This window comes from Eretmochelys imbricata, chromosome 5 (assembly GCF_965152235.1).
Source record: "Eretmochelys imbricata isolate rEreImb1 chromosome 5, rEreImb1.hap1, whole genome shotgun sequence".
Classification (NCBI taxonomy): Eukaryota; Metazoa; Chordata; order Testudines; family Cheloniidae; genus Eretmochelys; species Eretmochelys imbricata.
The window spans coordinates 128,766,642-128,786,030 of NC_135576.1; the positions used below are offsets into that span (position 1 = coordinate 128,766,642).

Below are 19,389 nucleotides of genomic sequence, written 5' to 3' on the forward strand. Positions count from 1 at the left end.
ATATACTCAATGCTTTTTTTGCCTTTGTCTTCACGAACAAGGTCAGCTCCCAGACTACTGCACTGGGCAGCGCAGCATGGGAAGGAGGTGACCAGCCCTCTGTGGACAAAAAAGTGGTTCAGGACTATTAAGAAAAGCTGGACGAGCACAAGTCCATGGGGCCGGATGCGCAGCATCCGAGAGTGCTAAAAGAGTTGGCGGATATGATTGCAGAGCCATTGGCCATTATCTTTGAAAACTGAAGGCGATCGGGGGAGGTCCCGGACGACTGGAAAAAGGCTACTGTAGTGCCCATCTTTAAAAAAGGGAAGGAGGAGGATCCTGGGAACTACAGGCCAGTCAGCCTCACTTCAGTCCCTGGAAAAATCATGGAGAAGGTCCTCAAGGAATCAATTCTGAAGCACTTAGAGGAGAGGAAAGTGATCAGGAACAGTCAGCATGGATTCACCAAGGGAAGGTCATGCCTGACTAATCTAACTGCCTTCTATGACGAGATAACTGGCTCTGTGGATGAGGGGAAAGTGGTGGACGTGTTGTTCCTTGACTTTAGCAAAGCTTTTGAACGGTCTCCCACAGTATTCTTGCCAGCAAGTTAAAGAAGTATGGGCTGGATGAATGGATTATGAGGTGGATAGAAAGTTGGCTAGATTGTCGGGCTCAATGGGTAGTGATCAATGGCTCCATGTCTAGTTGGCAGCCGGTATCAAGTGGAGTGCCCCAAGGGTCGGTCCTGGGGCCGGTTTTGTTCAATATCTTCATTAATGATCTGGAGGATGGCGTGGATTGCACCCTCAGCAAGTTTGCAGATGACACTAAACTGGGAGGAGAGGTAAATACGCTGGAAGGTAGGGATAGGATACACAGGGCCCTAGACAAATTAGAGGATTGGGCCCAAAGAAATCTGATGAGGTTCAACAAGGACAAGTGCAGAGTCCTGCACTTAGGATGGAAGAATCCCATGCACCGCTACAGACTAGGGACCGAATGGCTCGGCAGCAGTTCTGCAGAAAAGGACCTAGGGGTTACAGTGGACGAGAAGCTGGATATGAGTCAACAGTGTGCCCTTGTTGCCAAGAAGGCCAATGGCATTTTGGGATGTATAAGTAGGGGCATTGCCAGCAGATGGAGGGACGTGGTCATTCCCCTCTATTAGACATTGGTGAGGCCTCATCTGGAGTACTGTGTCCAGTTTTGGGCCCCACACTACAAGAAGGATGTGGATAAATTGGAGAGAGTCCAGCGGAGGGCAACAAAAATGATTAGCGGACTGGAACACATGACTTCTGAGGAGAGGCTGAGGGAACTGGGATTGTTTAGTCTGTGGAAGAGAAGAATGAGGGGGGATTTGATAGCTGCTTTCAACTACCTGAAAGGGTGTTCCAAAGAGGATGGATCTAGACTGTTCTCAGTGGTAGCAGATGACAGAACAAGGAGTAATGGTGTCAAGTTGCAGTGGGGGAGGTTTAGGTTGGATATTAGGAAAAACTTTTTCACTAGGAGGGTGGTGAAACACTGGAATGCGTTACCTAGGGAGGTGGTGGAATCTCCTTCCTTAGATATTTTTAAGGTCAGGCTTGACAAAGCCGTGGCTGGGATGATTTAGTTGGGGATTGGTCCTGCTTTGAGTAGGGAGTCGGACTAGATGACCTCCTGACGTCCCTTCCAACCCTGATATTCTATCATTGTACATCTGAAGTCAGTACTTAATGGCACATAAAAAATACCTATGTCCAACAGTTACCACACAGCAGTGTCTGAGATAATGAAGATACTTTGTAAGTACAGGAAAAATTGTGATCTCTCACATACAGTACTAATGTTTTAATTGTTGGCAAATGTTTTTCTGATCGAGATTAAACCCTGCAGTGGTTACTAGGCCAAGCTATTTAAGGTGAAATCACTGACTATGCAAAACCAAACGTGCTGAACACAAACTAGTTTTCTTGTAAGCATCTCAGGGTTGAACTGTGTCTCCTCCATGTAATCAGAACTGTCAAATTAACTTGGAGGTGCTTGTTTCTGGGAGAACACTTTTTTAAATTTAATAACAGCTGCTTAGTGTAGAAAAACTAGATTGCTTAGCTAGGCTGACATATAACTCTCTTCACAGGACAGTTTTCCACACACCATGGCCAGTGCTTTTAGCAAGGTACTCTATGCAACAAAATATTATGTCCTGGGCCACTGCAGCTAGTCACTATCTTTAGATACAATGGCTTGACCATTACATTAATTTTAAACCATGTCAAATAGCACAGTAAGCTGTAGTATGTGCTTTCCATACATACCACATTTCTCCTACCCTCACAGCTGTGGCCTGTTGCTTAGGAAATTAAATCTGTTCTGAAGTGAACTACGTCAGTGGTCTTCAGATTTCATGATTTTATGTTTAATATAATATCACTTTACTTTCCTTAATTGTCTGTTGTAAGGGGGAGAGGTCTAAAAAAAGAACTAAAGCTTAGAAATCCTGGTGCACTATGCATAGTTTTGGGGAAAGTACATTTGACTAGTGTGTATAAGGTTCCTGGATATTCAGTGCTTTTTAAAAGTCTGCTCACAAGGTCAAGTGGAGGAGCACATAGCTAAGAAAATGAATCTACAGAATATGCATTCAGAGAAATTTGTTTTTAAATATAAATCATTTACCATGTTTGGGATTTGGCTTTAAAATAGTCTCTTTACTGTTCTTTAAAGTATCAATAGTTCTTATTCATGATATGCTCTTTCTTTAGTGTATTTCCCAACAGAGAAAATTACTTACAATTAAAAGAAAGGATTGTTCAGGCAGCACTTCTCCCAAAGTGCTCATTGGCATGCTTCGTGAGTATATAGCCATCTCTTCCCAGCCGTGGACATTGAGGATGGTTCTATGTAGCTGCAGTGAGCAAAAAATTGAAATAATGAAAAAATCAGGCCAAGAGTATTGTTGTAGCCATATATAACATGTGAAATACATATTTAAACACCCACTATTTAACACTCTCTTTATCATGATATAAATACACCGTTCAGTTTGCAAGGTAGCAATAGGCAGCAAGATGTCTGCAATAGCTGCTGGTAATTTGAGATGATTTTTTCACTTTATCAAGCCAAGAATGACTAGAGATCTAGAGCGGTGCTTGTTAGTGGTATCTCTACTCATTTTTTTGATTACTGCAAGAGTTCTATTTTTAGATCTATTGATGTGCAACAAGAAAGAGCTGCTCCACGCCTTCTGTCACATGATTGTAGAGAACCTGAAGCTGAAGTGCGTATTGGTGATTATTCAGAGAGACGTTCGTTACCTTGGGGAGATATAAAATGATAGTATAGTTAAATGTGTTATGGTGCTAAATCAGTGGATTACACTAACATTACCCTTATTTAAGAGTAAAAGTGCAGGAAATGCCATTGAGAAAAATTACATAATTTGTCTTTTTGCTTAGGATTTGTTGTCACTGAACAAGTAACTGTAAGCACATTTTAAAAACACACTGAAGTAATATGTTTTTCAGGTTATTTCACCAATGACACATTTTCTGTTCACAGAACCCAGCTGTCTCCAGTTCCAGCTGGTCAGAACTAGATGTACTCATTTTGGCAGGAACTGTTGGCTATGCTGTGAGCCTGGGAGCAAGCAGCTTTATAGAAGAGGAGCACCAAACCTGGTATTTTCTTATCAATACTCTTTGCCTGGCACTGTGCCAGGAAATTTGTAGACACTACTTTCTTGTGAAAGAATGTGATCTTCAGCTTAGTACTGCTGTGAAACAAAATTTTGAAGATATTGAGGAAACCACCCAGTGCAGGAAGGTTGATATACCATCATGTGACTCAAAATTGGGCAAAGTCACCTCTTCAGGTGAATTTCTAAAAGGCTCAGAAAAGTGGATGGGTTTAGCAAGTCCATTAATCATCCTTATTTGCTGTCGGTTACTTCGTTCATTAAATCAGACGGGAGTTCAGTGGGCTCATCGACCCGACTTTGGACATTGGTTGACAAGGTGGGTATCTGAGTTGGATAATAGTTACTACTTACTTAAAATTTCATGTCTTACTTTGTGTTTAGCTAAGGGGATAATGATTTAATATTCTGTAAATAGAAAATACTGTAAATAGTTGAAGGAAGTGAGTATTAAGTGCTGCGGAGTTTTTTCACTATTCTTGTTGGAGTAGTTGTCCTGTGTAATGTATTTACCACCACTAGGCTATTGTCCTTAGCACTAATCAAGATTTATAATCTAATTCTTGCAAACTTGAAAGCATGTTTTTTTTTATAAGCGGTTTAATGTTTTTCAATAACTAAGGGTATGTCTGCAGTACAAAATTATTCTATTCGAATTTTTGGAAGCGATTTTATACATTCGGTGAAGCGCATGAATTCGGCGAAGTGCATCCACAGTACTGAGGGTAGCATTGAATGTCGGAGCAGTGCACTGTGGGTAGCTATCCCCCAGTTCCTGCAGCCCCCGCTGCCCATTGGAATTCTGGGTTCAGCTCCGACTGCATGATGGGGCAAACATCGCGGGTGTTTCTGGGTGTGTGTCGTCAGTCGCTCCTCCTTCCGTGAAAGCTACGGCAGACAATCGTTTTGCGCCTTTTTGGCGTGCAGACGCCATACTTTTTTCAGCAGATGGTGCAGTACGGTGCACCGCTTCTATCCTGGTACTATGAATCCACCTCTCATTTCCTCTCATCTTTCTATGTAATCTCTATAAGTATCTACTCTTTCTCTCTTCCTCATCGACCGCTTCCACTGCCAACTCTGCTTGGGCATCGTGAACTGAGCAGCACAGCTTCTGCCATCAACTCTGCTCTCCCGCTCTTGCCGCACTACTGAGCTTCTCCATGTTGTCTGTCTTGGGCTGCTGCTTCCGTGAAAGCTACAGAAGACAACCATTTCCCGCCTTTTATCAGCTATCGTGAACCAAACAGCACCTCTTCCGCTGCTACTCTGCTCTCCTACATTTCACGCCCTTTTTCCAGGATTACCCGTGCAGGCACCATAGCATGGCAAGTATGGAGCCCGCTCAGATCCCCGCTGCAGTTTTGACTATTGTAAATACCTCATGCATTATCCAGCAGTATGTGCAGTACCTGAAAAACTGGGTGAGGAAGTGACGACAGCGCCATTACTATATTGATGAGGACATGGACAGAGTCATTCCTAGAAGCATGGCATGTGGTGATTGGGAGATCATGGTGGCGTTGAGCCAGGTTCATGCCGTGGAACGCCGATTCTGGGCCTGGGAAACAAGCACAGACTGGTGGGACTGCATAGGGGTATGGGATGATTCCCAGTGGCTGCGAAACTTTCATATGCGTAGGGCCACTTTCATGGAACTTTGTGACTTGCTGTCCCCTGCCCTGAAGTGCAAAGACACTAAGGTGAGAGCAGCCCTCACAGTTGAGAAATGAGTGGCCATAGCCCTGTGGAAGCTTGCAATGCCCGACAGCTACCAGTCAGTCAGGAATCAGTTTGGAGTGGGGAAATCTACTGTGGGGGCTGCTATGCTGCAAGTAGCCAACGCAATCATTGACTAGCTGTTATCAAGGGTAGTGACTTTGGGAAATATGCAGACCATTGTGGATGGCTTTAATGCACTGGGGTTCCCTAACTGCGGTGGGGCGATAGACGGAACACATATCCCTATCTTGGCCCTGGAACGCCGGGGCGGCCAGTACATAAACCGCAAGGGGTACTTTTTCCACGGTGCTGCAAGCACTGTGGATCACAAGGGACGTTTCACCAACATCAATGTGGGATGGCCGGGAAAGGTGCATGATGCTCACATCTTCAGGAACTCTGGTCTGTTTGAACAGCTGCAGGAAGGGACTTACTTCCCAGACCAGAAAATTACTGTTGGGGATGTTGAAATGCCTATAGTTATCCTTGGGGACCCAGCCTACCCCTTAATGCCATGGCTCATGAAGCCATAGAACAAGCGCCCTGGACAGTAGTAAGGAGCAGTTCAACTGTAGGCTGAGCAAGTGCTGAATGGTGGTAGAATGTGCTTTTGGACGTTTGAAAGCGCGCTGGCGCAGTTTACTGACTCAGTTAGATCTCAGCACAACCAATATTCCAATTGTAATTGCTGCTTGTAGTGTGCTCCACAATATCTGTGAGTGTAAGGGGGAGATGTTTATGGCTGGATGGGATGTTGAGGCAACTTGCCTGGTGGCCAATTTTGCACAGCCAGACAACAGGGTGATCAGAAGAGTGCAGCAGGGCGCGCTGCACATCGGAGAAGCTTTGAAAGCCAGTTTCATGACTGGCCAGGGTATGGTATGACAGTTGTGGTTGTTTCTCTAGAAGTTACCCGCCCCCTGTGTGTGTGTGTGTGTATGTATGTATGTGTATATATATATATAAGGAAATAGTCACAATTGTTTAAAGACCATTCTTTATTACTTGTTGCACAACACATTGAGAGAAATCAGAAGGTAGACCAGGGGAGGGGGCGGGTATTGGGTTAGAGGGGTGGAGGAGGAGAGAAGGACAAGTCCAGAAACCAAATCAAAATTCTGGATATGCCTGCTTTCTGCTGCTTGTGCAATCCTCTGGGGTTGACTGTGTGGGTCCCTGTAGCTCTCCTCCCACCCCATGTTCTTGGGCGTCTGGGTGAGGAGGCTATGGAACTTGGGGAGGAGGGAGGTTGGTTATACAGGGGCTGCAGTGGCAGTCTGTGGTCTTGCTGTCTTTCCTGCATTAGATCCACCATACAGTGGAGCATGTCAGTTTCCTCCCCCATGAGCTTGACCATAGCATCCTGCCTGCTCTCATTGCACGCGTCCCTCCTCTCTTTGTGTTCATTTAACGCTTTATGGAACTCTGCAATTGTTTGCCTCCACACATTCAGCTGAGCCCTATCAGTGCGGGAGGACTGCATGAGCTCGGCGAACATGTCGTCCTGAGTTCATTTTTTCCGCCTTCTAATCTGGACCAACCTCTGGGACAGAGTAGACAGGGGCCACGTTGAAATATTTGCACCTGCGGGAGGAGAAAAAGGGAGGGTAATATTTTAGAAGATATATTTTAGAGAACAAAGGGGACACACTTTCTCAGTGAAACAGGCAATTCATAGTACACAGCACATGTTCTTTCTGTACAAGGTCGCATTTTGCCTCACTGAAGTGCCTGCCACTTTGGTGTGAGTAAGCCATCACAAGCAGCTGGACAACAGAATTCAGCTTGCAGGCAGCCATGGTAAGCCCTAGGGGCATGCGGGGTTCTGCTTCTTCATTCATTTCAATGCTTTCAAAACGGCCGGGCCCCCTTTCCCATACCAAGCAATGCCTGGTGTGTTTGCCATATAAATGGAGGGCCTGCGGGCTCTCTGGGATGATCGCTTCACACAACACTCTCCCCCCGCCCTGGCACCCATTGCGTGGCTCCGATGAGGCTCTGAGGAGGGATGAGCCCTTTAAACTAAACACGAACAGCCCAGCACATCTGGGTTTCCCCCACCCCCAACTGCGTGGCTTCGATCAGGCTCTCACTCACCAGAAGTGCCTTCTCCAGGGTCATGGTCCGGGAGCCCGCCTTGGGAGTGGGGGGAGGCTGTTGGCTCCAGCGTTAAGACTAGTTCCTGGCTAGGGGGCAAAACGGATTCCCCACTTGCCGCCTGTGCACTGTCATCATCCTCCTCCTCTTCGTCCTCCAGTAACTCATCCTCCTCACTCCATGCAACTCCCCCATTGCAGGTTTCTATGGACAGTGGTGGGGTAGTGGTGGCATCACCCCCCCATAATTGCATGCAGCTCACAATAGAAGCAGCATGTATGGGGCTGTGACCCAGAGCGCCTATTCGCCTCCCTCACTTTTTTGGTATGCTTGACTGAGCTCCTTGATTTTTGTATGACACTGCTGTGTCCCTGGAGCAGCCTCTTTCCGTCATGACCCTGGAGATTTTAGCGTATGTATTTGCATTTCTTTTTTTGGAACATAGTTCTGCTATAACAGATTCGTCTCCCCAACATGCGATGAAATCCAGTACCTCCCATTCGGACCATGCTGGAGCTTGTCTGCAAATCTGGGACTGTGTGGTCTCTTGTGATGGTGGACTCTGCATGGTTGCCTGTGGCGGTGGACTGTGCTGATGGTGACCAAACAGGAAATGAAATTCAGAAGTTCCCGGGGCTTTTACTGCCTACCTGACTAGTGCATTGGAGTTGAGAGTGTTGTCCAGAGTGGTCACAAGGGAGCATTCTGGGATAGCTCCCGGAGGCCAATAACATCTAATTGCATCCACAGTACCTGTAACCCGGAACTGCGATCTTGATTTTAGCGCTACTCCACTTGCCGAGGTGGAGTACAGAAATCTGATTAAAGAGCCCTTTAAATAGAAAAAAACGGTTTGGTTGTGTGGACGGAATCAGTTTTATTTTGAATTAACTCTGCTAATTCTGAAATAACTGCATACCGTAGACCAGGCCTAAGTGAACAGTGACTGGCATAGTACAAAGAGACTTGTGTAATAGAATTAATGTAAAAAGAAAAGGAGTACTTGTGGCACCTTAGAGACTAACCAATTTATTTGAGCATAAGCTTTCGTGAGCTACAGCTCACTTCATCGGATGCATACTGTGGAAAGTGTAGAAGATCTTTTTATATACACACAAAGCATGAAAAAATACCTCCTCCCACCCCACTCTCCTGCTGGTAATAGCTTATCTAAAGTGACCACTTTCCTTACAATGTGTATGATAATCAAGGTGGGCCATTTCCAGCACAAATCCAGGGTTTAACAAGAACGTCGGGGGGGGGGGGGGTAGGAAAAAACAAGGGGAAATAGGTTACCTTGCATAATGACTTAGCCACTCCCAGTCTCTATTCAAGCCTAGAGTTAATTGTATCCAATTTGCAAATGAATTCCAATTCAACAGTTTCTTGCTGGAGTCTGGATTTGAAGTTTTTTTGTTGTAATATAGCAACTTTCATGTCTGTAATCGCGTGACCAGAGAGATTGTAGTTTCCTCAGGAAGTCAGTGGTGTCTCGAAGGTAGCTGAGAGTGCTGGTAGCGTAGGGCCTGAGGAGGGAGTCTACATAGCCAGACAATCCTGCTGTCAGGGTGCCAATGCCTGAGATGATGGGGTGCCCAGGATTTCCAGGTTTATGGATCTTGGGTAGTAGATAGAATATCCCAGGTCGGGGTTCCAGGGGTGTGTCTGTGTGGATTTGATCTTGTGCTGTTTCAGGGAGTTTCCTCAGGCCCTACGCTACCAGCACTCCCAGCTACCTTCAAGACACCACTGACTTCCTGAGGAGACTACAATCCATCGGTGATCTTCCTGATAACACCATCCTGGCCACTATGGATGTAGAAGCCCTCTACACCAACATTCCACACAAAGATGGACTACAAGCCGTCAAGAACACTATCCCCGATAATGTCACGGCTAACCTGGTGGCTGAACTTTGTGACTTTGTCCTTACCCATAACTATTTTACATTTGGGGACAATGTATACCCTCAGATCAGCGGCACTGCTATAGGTACCCGAATGGCCCCACAGTATGCCAACATTTTTATGGCTGACTTAGAACAACGCTTCCTCAGCTCTCGTCCCGTAATGCCCCTACTCTACTTGCGCTATATTGATGACATCTTCATCATCTGGACCCATGGAAAAGAAGCCCTTGAGGAATTCCACTATGATTTCAAATTTCCATCCCACCATGAACCTCAGCCTGGTCCAGTCCACACAAGAGATCCACTTCCTGGACACTACAGTGCTAATAATCGATGGTCACATAAACACCACCCTATACCGGAAACCTTCTGACCGCTATTCCTACCTACATGCCCCAGCTTTCACCCTGACCACACCACACGATCCATTATCTACAGCCAAGCTCTGTGATACAACCGCATTTGCTCCAACCCCTCAGACAGAGACAAACACCTACAAGATCTCTATCAAGCATTCTTACAACTACAATACCCACCTGCAGAAGTGAAGAAACAGATTGATAGAGCCAGAAGAGTTCCCAGAAGTCACCTACTACAGGACAGGCCTAACAAAGAAAATAACAGAACGCCACTAGCCGTCACCTTCAGCCCCCAACTAAAACCCCTCCAACGCATTATTAAGGATCTACAACCTATCCTGAAGGATGATCCAACACTCTCACACATCTTGGGAGACAGGCCAGTTCTTGCCTACAGACAGCCCCCCAACCTGAAGCAAATACTCACCAGCAACCACATACCACACAACAGAACCACTAACCCAGGAACCTATTCTTGCAACAAAGCCCGTTGCCAACTGTGCCCGCATATTTATTCAGGGGACACCATCACAGGGCCTAATAACATCAGCCACACTATCAGAGGCTCGTTCACCTGCACATCCACCAATGTGATATATGCCATCATGTGCCAGCAATGCCCCTCTGCCATGTACATTGGTCAAACTGGACAGTCTCTACGTAAAAGAATAAATGGACACAAATCAGATGTCAAGAATTATAACATTCATAAACCAGTCGGAGAACACTTCAATCTCTCTGGTCACGCGATTACAGACATGAAAGTTGTGATATTACAACAAAAAAACTTCAAATCCAGACTTCAGCGAGAAGCTGTTGAATTGGAATTCATTTGCAAATTTGATACAATTAACTTAGGCTTGAATAGAGACTGGGAGTGGCTAAGTCATTATGCAAGGTAACCTATTTCCTCTTGTTTTTTCCTCCCCTCCCCCCCCCCCCCCGATGTTTTTGTTAAACCCTGGATTTGTGCTGGAAATGGCCAACTTTGATTATCATACACATTGTAAGGAGAGTGATCACTTTAGATAAGCTATTACCAGCAGGAGAGTGGGGTGGGAGGAGGTATTTTTTCATGCTTTGTGTGTATATAAAAAGATCTTCTACACTTTCCACTATATGCATCCGATGAAGTGAGCTGTAGCTCATGAAAGCTTATGCTCAAATAAATTGGTTAGTCTCTAAGGTGCCACAAGTACTCCTTTTCTTTTTGCGAATACAGACTAACATGGCTGTTACTCTGAAACCTGTCATTATGCAAGGCGCAGAATTAATGTAGATTATTTAAAGCAGAACATTCAGTACATAATTCCAAACTTCACTAAGTTGGTAAAGTGGTACATGTAGGTACCAATGACATATGGAAGGATAGGAGAGAGGTCCTGTAGGCCAAATTTAGGCTGCTAGGTAACAGATTGAAGTGCAGGACCTCCATGGTAGCATTCTCTGAGATGTTTCCAGTTCCATGCACAGGGCCAGTTAGACAGGCAGAACTGCAGAGTCTCAATGTGTGGATGAGACAATGGTGTAGGGAGGAGGGGTTTAGATTTATTAGGAACTGGGGAAACCTGGGAAAGGGGGAGCCTATACAGGAAGGATGGTCTCCACCTAAACGAAAATGGAACCAGATTGCTGTCACTTAACATTAAAAAGGTTGTAGAGCAGCTTTTAAACTAAGGGCTGGGGGAAAGCCAACAGGTGCAGAGGAGCATGTGGTTCGGACAGAGACATCCCTTAGGGGAGGATCTATTAATAGAGAATCTCTGTCCTAGTAAGGACAGAAAATGATAAAATACAGATAGTCTGATCAGAAATAGTCAAATAAAAAAAAGTCCCATTCAGTTACATCGTGTAATGGCAGAAAGCCGAAAGGAGACAAGTTTTTAAAGTGCTTATATACCAATGCTAGAAGTCTAAATAATAAAAGAGGTGAACTAGAGTGCCTCGTATTAAATGAGGATATTGATATAATAGGCATCACCGAAACTTGGTGGAATGAGGATAATCAATGGGATACAGTAATACCAGGGTACAAAATATATCGGAAGGGCAGAACAGGTCATGTCGGTGGCGGAGTGGCATTATATGTGAAAGAAAGCATAGAATCAAATGAAGTAAAAATTGTAAATGAATCAAACTGTAGCATAGAATCTCTATGGATAGAAATTCCATATTATAATAAGAAGACTATAGCGGTAGGGATATATTACCGACTACCTGACCAGGATGGTGAGAGTGACTGTGAAATGCTCAGGGAGATTAGAGGGGCTATTAAAATTAAAAAAAAAATACAATAATAATAAATAATAATAATGGGGGATTTCAGTTATCCTGATATTGACTGGGTACATGTCACCTCAGGATGGGATGCAGAGATAAAGTTTCTTGAGACCTTAAATGACTGCTCCTTGGAGGAGCTGGTCCTGGAACCCACCAGAGGAGAGGCAATTCTTGATTTAGTCCTAAGTGGAGCACAGGATCTGGTCCAAGAGCTGGACTGCTTGGTAATAGTGACCATAAAATTAAAATTAATATCCCTATGGCAGGAAAAACACCGCAGCAGTCCAACACTGTAGCATTTAATTTCAGAAAGGGGAACTACACAAAAATGAGGAGGGTAGTTAAACAGAAATTAAAGGGCGAAGTGCCAAAAGTGAAATCTCTGCAAGCTGCGTGGAAACTTTTAAAAGACACTGTAATAGAGGCTCAACTTAAATGTATACCCCAATTAAAAAAACATAGTAAGAGAACCAAAAGAGAGCCACCCTGGCTAAACGGCCAAGTAAAAGAAGCAGTGAGAGGCAAAAAGGCATCCTTTAAGGAGTGGAAGTTAAATCCTAGTGAGGAAAATAGAAAGGAACATAAACACTGGCAAATGAAGTGTAAAAATACAATTGGGAAGGCCAAAAAAGAATTTGAGGAACAGTTAGCCAAACACTCAAAAAGTAATAGCAATTTTTTTTTAAAGTACATCAGAAGCAGGAAGCCTGCTAAACAACCAGTGGGGTCACTGGACGATTAAGGTGATAAAGGAGCACTCAAGAACATTGCGGAGAAACTAAATGAATTCTTTGCATTGGTCTTCACGGCTGAGGATGTGAGGGAGATTCCCAAACCTGAGCCATTCTTTTTAGGTGATAGATTTGAGGAACTGTCCCAGATTGAGGTATCATTAGAGGTGGCTTTGGAACAAATTGATAAATTAAACAGTAATAAGTCACCAGGACCAGATGGTATTCACCCAAGAGTTCTGAAGGAACTCAAATGTGAACTTGCAGAACTACTAACTGTAGTCTGTAACCGATCATTTAAATTGGCTTCTGTACCAGATGACTGGAGGATAGCTAATGTGATGCCAATTTTTAAAGAGGGCTCCAGAGGTGATCCTGGCAATTACAGGCCTGTAAGCCTGACTTCAATACTGGGCAAACTGGTTGAAACTATAATAGAGAACAATATTGTCAGACATATAGATGAACATGATTTGTTGAAGAGTCAACATGGTTTTAGTGCCTCACCAATCTACTAGAATTCTTTGAGGGAGTCAACAAGCATGTGGACCAAGGGGATCTAGTGGATATAGTGTATTTAGATATTCAGAAAGCCTTTGACAAGGTCCCTCACCAAAGGCTCTTACGCAAAGTAAGCTGCCATGAAATAAGAGGGAAGGTGCTGTCATGGATTGGTAACTGGTTAAAGGGTAGGAAATGTAGGTATAAATGGTCAGTTCTTGGAATGGAGAGAGGTAAATAGTGGTGTCCCCAGGGGTCTGTTCAAAGACCAGTCCTATTCAACATATTCATAAATGATCTGGAAAAAGGGGTAAACAGTGAGGTGGCAAAATTGCAGATGATACAAAATTACTAAAGATATTTAAGACTCGGGCAGACTGCGAAGAGCTACAAAAGGATCTCTCAAAACTGGGCAACAAAATGGCAGATGAAATTTAATGTTGATAACTGCAAAGTAATGCAGATTGGAAAGCATAATTCCAACTATACATATAAAATGATGGGGTCTAAATTAGCTGTTACCACGCAAGAAACAGATTGTGGAGTCATTATGCATAGTTCTCTGAAAACATCCACTCAGTGTGCAGCGACAGTCAAAAAAGTGAACAGAATGCTGGGAATAATTAAGAAAGGGATAGAAAAGAGGACAGAAAATATCATGTTACCTCTATATAAATCCATGGTATGCCCACATATTGAATACTGTGTGCAGAAGTGTTCACCCCATCTCAAAAAAGATATATTGGAATTGGAAAAGGTTCAGAAAAGGGCAACAAAAATGATGAGTGGTATGGAACGGCTTCCCTATGAGGAGAGATTAATAAGACTGGGATTTTTCAGCTTGGAAAAGAGACGGCTAAGGGGAGATATGATTGAGGTCTATAAAATCATGACTGGTGTAGAGAAAGTAGATAACGAAGTGTTGTTTACTACTTCTCATAACACAAGAACTAGGAGTCACCAAATGAAATTAATAGACAGCAGGTTTAAAACAAATAAAAGGAAGTATTTTTTCAAACAACGCATAGTCAACCTGTGGATCTCCTTGCGAGAGGATGTTTTGAGGGCCAAGACCATAACAGGGTTCAAAAAAGAACTAGATAAATTCATGGAGAATAGGTCCATCAATGGCTATTAGCCATGATGGACAGGAATGATGTCCCTAGCCTCTGTTTGCCAGAAGCTGGGAATGAGCGACAGGGGATGCATCACTTGATTATCCTGTTCTGTTCATTCCCTCTGGGGCATCTGGCCCTGGCCACTGTTGGAAGACAGGGTACTGGGCTAGATGAACCTTTGATCTGACCCAGTAGGGCCATTCTATGTTCTTATAATGGAGAATAACAGTGCTTGGAGTTCTTTCTGATTGGTCACATGGGCTATGGGTATGGGGAGAAGGGAAGAGAATTTTTCTTAAATTTAACACAATAGGGCATTACATTCGAAATTTGAGGTCATTTATTGGTAATGACTTTAGGAATATTGTGGTTCAGCTGGCTTGTGGCGTTTTGGAGGCAGGAGGGAGTGGAGAGGAGCGAGGACTTGGTGCACAGGTTCCCCCTGCCTCCCAAATGTGGCAAGCGAGCTGATTGCCCCGGGAAGGAGGGAGGAGCGAGGACTTGGCGCTCCTCCCTACTCCCTCCTGCCTCCAAAACGCCAAAGCCAGCTGATTTGCCACAGCAGGAGGTGGGGGCGGGGGGGAAGAGGTGTGCCGAGTCCTTTTGTCTGGCAAAAAAAATTTCCCTGGAACCTAACCCCCCTGCCCCCATTTACATTAATTCTTATGGGGAAATTGGATTCGCTTAACATAGTTTCACTTAGTCGGATTTTTCAGGAACAGAACTACAACGTTAAGTGAGGAGTTACTGTATGTACTACCTTTGGTTCCATATAAAGGATGAATGGATTATATTTTAATGTAACAGAGATAGTATTCTGACCTTTTTCTCTTTCTTGCGAGAATTCAATGTAAACCTTTTGGAACTCCAAAACTATGTTGACGGCATTACAAAAACATAAGGCATATGCAATGTCATATAAAAGGTGATAAAAACACAGTTACAAATTCTCAGTCTTAACGCATTAAAATAGTTTTGTGTGCTGAATAGTTGTAGTTTACCATCTGCCCTCTCCATTTTTCTGATTTTCTTGGTTTTTGTCACAAGCTTCTCTCCAGTATATCTTTCACCTTTCTTGTTTGTCAGCCAAAGAAGGCCTTGAGAGACCCGTGCAAGCTTTTGTAGTCTCTATCAGGGAAGTGCATGGTCTATAGAGCACTATCACAATGGCCCCAAGGAGCAAGGAGGGCATTTCTGTGTAAATATTGTGACAGGGTCGGGCCAGATGGCTATAGGAGAGTAACGGAAGGCAGATATATTAGCCCCAGGCCAAGTAGGTCCCTTTTCCCTGGGTAAGGTAACAGGGAAGGTTCCAGAATAATCAGGAACCTTCTGGAGACAATTAAGACAGGCTGATTAGAACACCTGCAGCCAATCAAGAAGCTGCTAGAATCAATTAAGGCAGGTTAATCAGGGCACCTAAGTTTTTAAAAAAGGAGCTCACTTCAGTTTGTGGTGTGCGTGTGAGGAACTGGGAGCAAGAGGCACTAGGAGCTGAGAGTGAGAACGCGGACTGTTGGAGGGCTGAGGTGTACAAGCATTATCAGACACCAGGAGGAAGGTCCTATGGTGAGGATAAAGAAGGTGTTGGGAGGAGGCCATGGGGAAGTAGCCCAGGGAGTTGTAGCTGTCGCACAGCTGTTCCAGGAGGCACTCCAGACAGCTACATTTCACAGGGCCCTGGGCTGGAACCCGGAGTAGAGAGTGGGCCCGGGTTCCCCCCAAATCCTCCCAACTCCTGGTCAGACACAGGAGGAGTCGACCTGGACTGTGAATTCAGAAAAACGGCCAAGCTGAGGGCTGCTGTGAAGCTCCAAGGCAAGCAAATCCGCCAATAAGCACAAGACCCACCAAGGTAGCGCAGGAACTTTTCACAATATATTGCTGGACTAGCCCTAGCAAAACAAATTACCCATAATTAAAAGCTGCAAAGCTTACTATATATACCCTAGAGAGTGTCTTTCAAAAATACATGAATCTTGTGTGATGTAGCTGTGAAAAAGGCTAATGCAATCCTGGGATGCATCAGGTGAGGTATTTCCAGTAGAGATAGGGAAGTGTTGTTACCATTATACAAGTCACTGATGAGACCTCATCTGGAATGAATAGTGTGTACAGTTCTGGCCTTCTACTAGGATGATCAGAGGAATGGAGAACCTAGCTTATGAAAGAAGACTTAAGGAGCTTGGCTTGTTTAGCCTAACAGAACAAAGGCTGCGGGGAGATATGATTGCTCTGTATAAATACATCAGAAGGGTAAACACCAGGAAGGAAGTGGAGTTATTTAAGTTAAGGGCCAGTGTTGGCACAAGAACAAATAAGTATAAACTGGCCACCAACAAGTGACGTCTTGAAATTAGATGAAGGTTTCTAAGCATCAGAGGAGTGAAGTTCTGGAACAGTCTTCCAAGGGTAGCTGTGGGGGTAAAAAACCTAACTAGTTTTGAGACTGAGCTTGATAAGTTTATGGAAGGAATGATATGATGAGGTTGCCAACAATTGCATGTGGTCCATCTGCTACTGTTATGAGCAAATATCTGCCACAGCCAGAGATGGGACACTAGAGGGGGAAGGCTCTGGTTACTACAGTGAATTCTTTCCCAGGTATCTTACTGGTGGTCTCACCAACATGCTCGGGGTCTAACAGGTCACCATATTTGGGGTCAGGAAGGAATTTTCCTCCAGGTCATATTGGCAGAGAGTCTGGGGTTATTGTGCCTTTCTCTGCAGGTTGGGTTCTGGATCATTTTACTGGTTTGAACTAGAGTAAACAGTGAATTTTCTGTAACTTGAAGTCTTTAAATCATGATTTGAGGACTTCAGTAACTCAGCCAGAGGTTAGGGGTCTATTACAGGAGTGGGTGGGTGTGGTTCTATGGCCTCTGATGAGCAGAAGGTCAGACTAGATAAATCATGATGGTCCCTTCTGGCCTTAAAGTCTATGAGTAAGTCAGCTACATGCCTTAATGGCAGAGACCCTGCATACTCAGTTTTTCAGACACAGAGTGTGGTCATTCTTTAAGTAGACTCTGAGCCTCACCTCCTACCGATGTGGCTTGTGAATCACCTGAGTGGAATACATGTCTGCAACCACCTGAAGAAGAAAAGACTTACTCATCTGTATGGTAAGTTATTCTTCGAGATGTGAGTGCAGATGTGTATTCCACTCAGGTGTGCGCACACCTGCTGCACTGAAGCTGAAGAACTTTGCCTAGCAGTACCTGTGGGGCGGTGCTCATGGTCTCTGACTTTTAGCCTCTCCTTAGGTTATTTAAGGGCAGCATCAGCCTTTGCACGGAACATCGAGAGTTAAGACTGTTGCAGAGGGGACAGAGGTTGGGTTATGGAATATGTCTGCACCCACATCTCGAAGAACAGTTACTGTACAGGCAGGTAACTGTCTTATTGCATACACGTGCACAGGATCTCTGCCATTAAGGCATGTAGCTGCCAGTGTACGTACTATCTTAGGGGTTGCCACAGCAGTCCATATGACCTCAGCAACATTTCCCAGGCTCTTGAGATCTGAAAAAAGGATACTGGGGAAGAGACACGGTAAGATTACATCAAGTAAATGTACTTGCTTCTCCTGGTGCTCCAGCATCACCCTTCTTCGCCTCCCTTCCCTGCAAAGAGCAGTACCTCCCCTGGGAGCCTCTCCAAGCTGGATGGGGAGCTGACTGGGTCACATGGAAGGACCAAGAGGGAATGTTTTTTCTTTCAGCCTAGCCTGGCTGACTCCCATCTGTATAGCTGAAATAGCTGTCTTGTGTTTCCTTGTAGAATTCAAAGAAAAGCAGGTAATAAGGAAAGAAAGCACGACAAAATTTAAGAAAGAACTCCAACTCCCGTGATACGATGTGGAGGTCATGCTAATATAGCCTAGGTCCGGTGTCAGTCTGCCAGAGGCCAGCAGTCTTTCCCCATAGCATTTCAAAATGTGAGGACTTCGAAATGCTGATGTGTGGCAGGGTGTAGCCACTGGTTCTCACAGTGTATGTGTGATTCTGGCCTGTGCAGTCAAAGTCATGGCATTTGGAACAAATAAAAAACATTAACATATGGAGATAGACATCAACTGCTGGTTTCCTGCTTGGCTTTTGGGTTCAGTTCCAGCTGTCTACTTTCCTATTTAAAAAAACAAAAAACTTAGATCCCAGTACTGGAAACTTCATATCTCCCCATTTACCATCAGGGTAGATGAGGTCAGATGAAGTACTCTATCTAATGTGATTTAGGTTTTTCTATAGTGTCTGAGTGCCAGCACTCCGTATGTTTCAATATCTGGCAATGGGCAGGGTATTCAGTATATAGCACTTGACTATGGAATGCACTCAACCTGCTGGTCTAAAAGAGAGAACTTCTGTGCATCTTTAGGGCATGATGCAAGGCCCATGTCTGTCTTGTTTTCTATTTATTGTGTTGTTTTACCATAACACTAGGATTCATAGTCATGGATCAGGACCCCCATTGTGCTAATAGGTTTGGTTTGTTTCAGTGATTGTTCTTTTGCTATTGGAGGAAAACTTGTGTGCTACATTATGTCCTTAGATGTGATGGCTTTAGGGAACATTTTGTACACCTCATACATCTAAAATTAAATAAAATGGATATATATATATGCAGAGTTATAATTTAAAAAGAGATGCTTGTGAAGTACGGTAACAATCCTTGTTGCCTTATATTAGAGAAACTAGAATGCTGTAGTAGAAGTGATGGTGAATTTTGCACGTGTATATAAATTTTGGTTTTAAATCATTAGAATTTTTTTTATATCATATGAAACTTTGTTTTATCCAGTTAAAACAGACCAACTAACGTATGATGAGACATGATTACTTTTAAACATGCATGTTTGAATATAAAACCTCATTAACAAAATCGTTTTTCTAAAAATACTAAAATATTTGACCACATCTTAGAAAGCTAGTAACAGATGTCAGTGCAATGATTAATTTGGAAATTCACTACAGTTGCTGGAGCTATGTTCAATGTATTTTAGCAG

The 19,389-nt window shown here is 44.0% G+C and overlaps 1 protein-coding gene across 8 annotated transcripts in view; it reads left to right on the top strand.

Annotated features, from left to right (window-relative positions):
* Window positions 1-19,389, top strand: part of PIGG (phosphatidylinositol glycan anchor biosynthesis class G (EMM blood group)) — a 165,589-nt gene that overhangs the window by 66,399 nt on the left and 79,801 nt on the right. For 7 of the 8 annotated variants that reach the window (XM_077817889.1, XM_077817888.1, XM_077817892.1 and 4 more), the window contains one exon: window positions 3,532-3,986. In XM_077817889.1, coding sequence (XP_077674015.1) covers window positions 3,532-3,986 — 455 coding nt within the window. The remainder of the gene's footprint in view (window positions 1-3,531; window positions 3,987-19,389) is intronic. The other variant, XM_077817895.1, reaches the window with a different exon arrangement.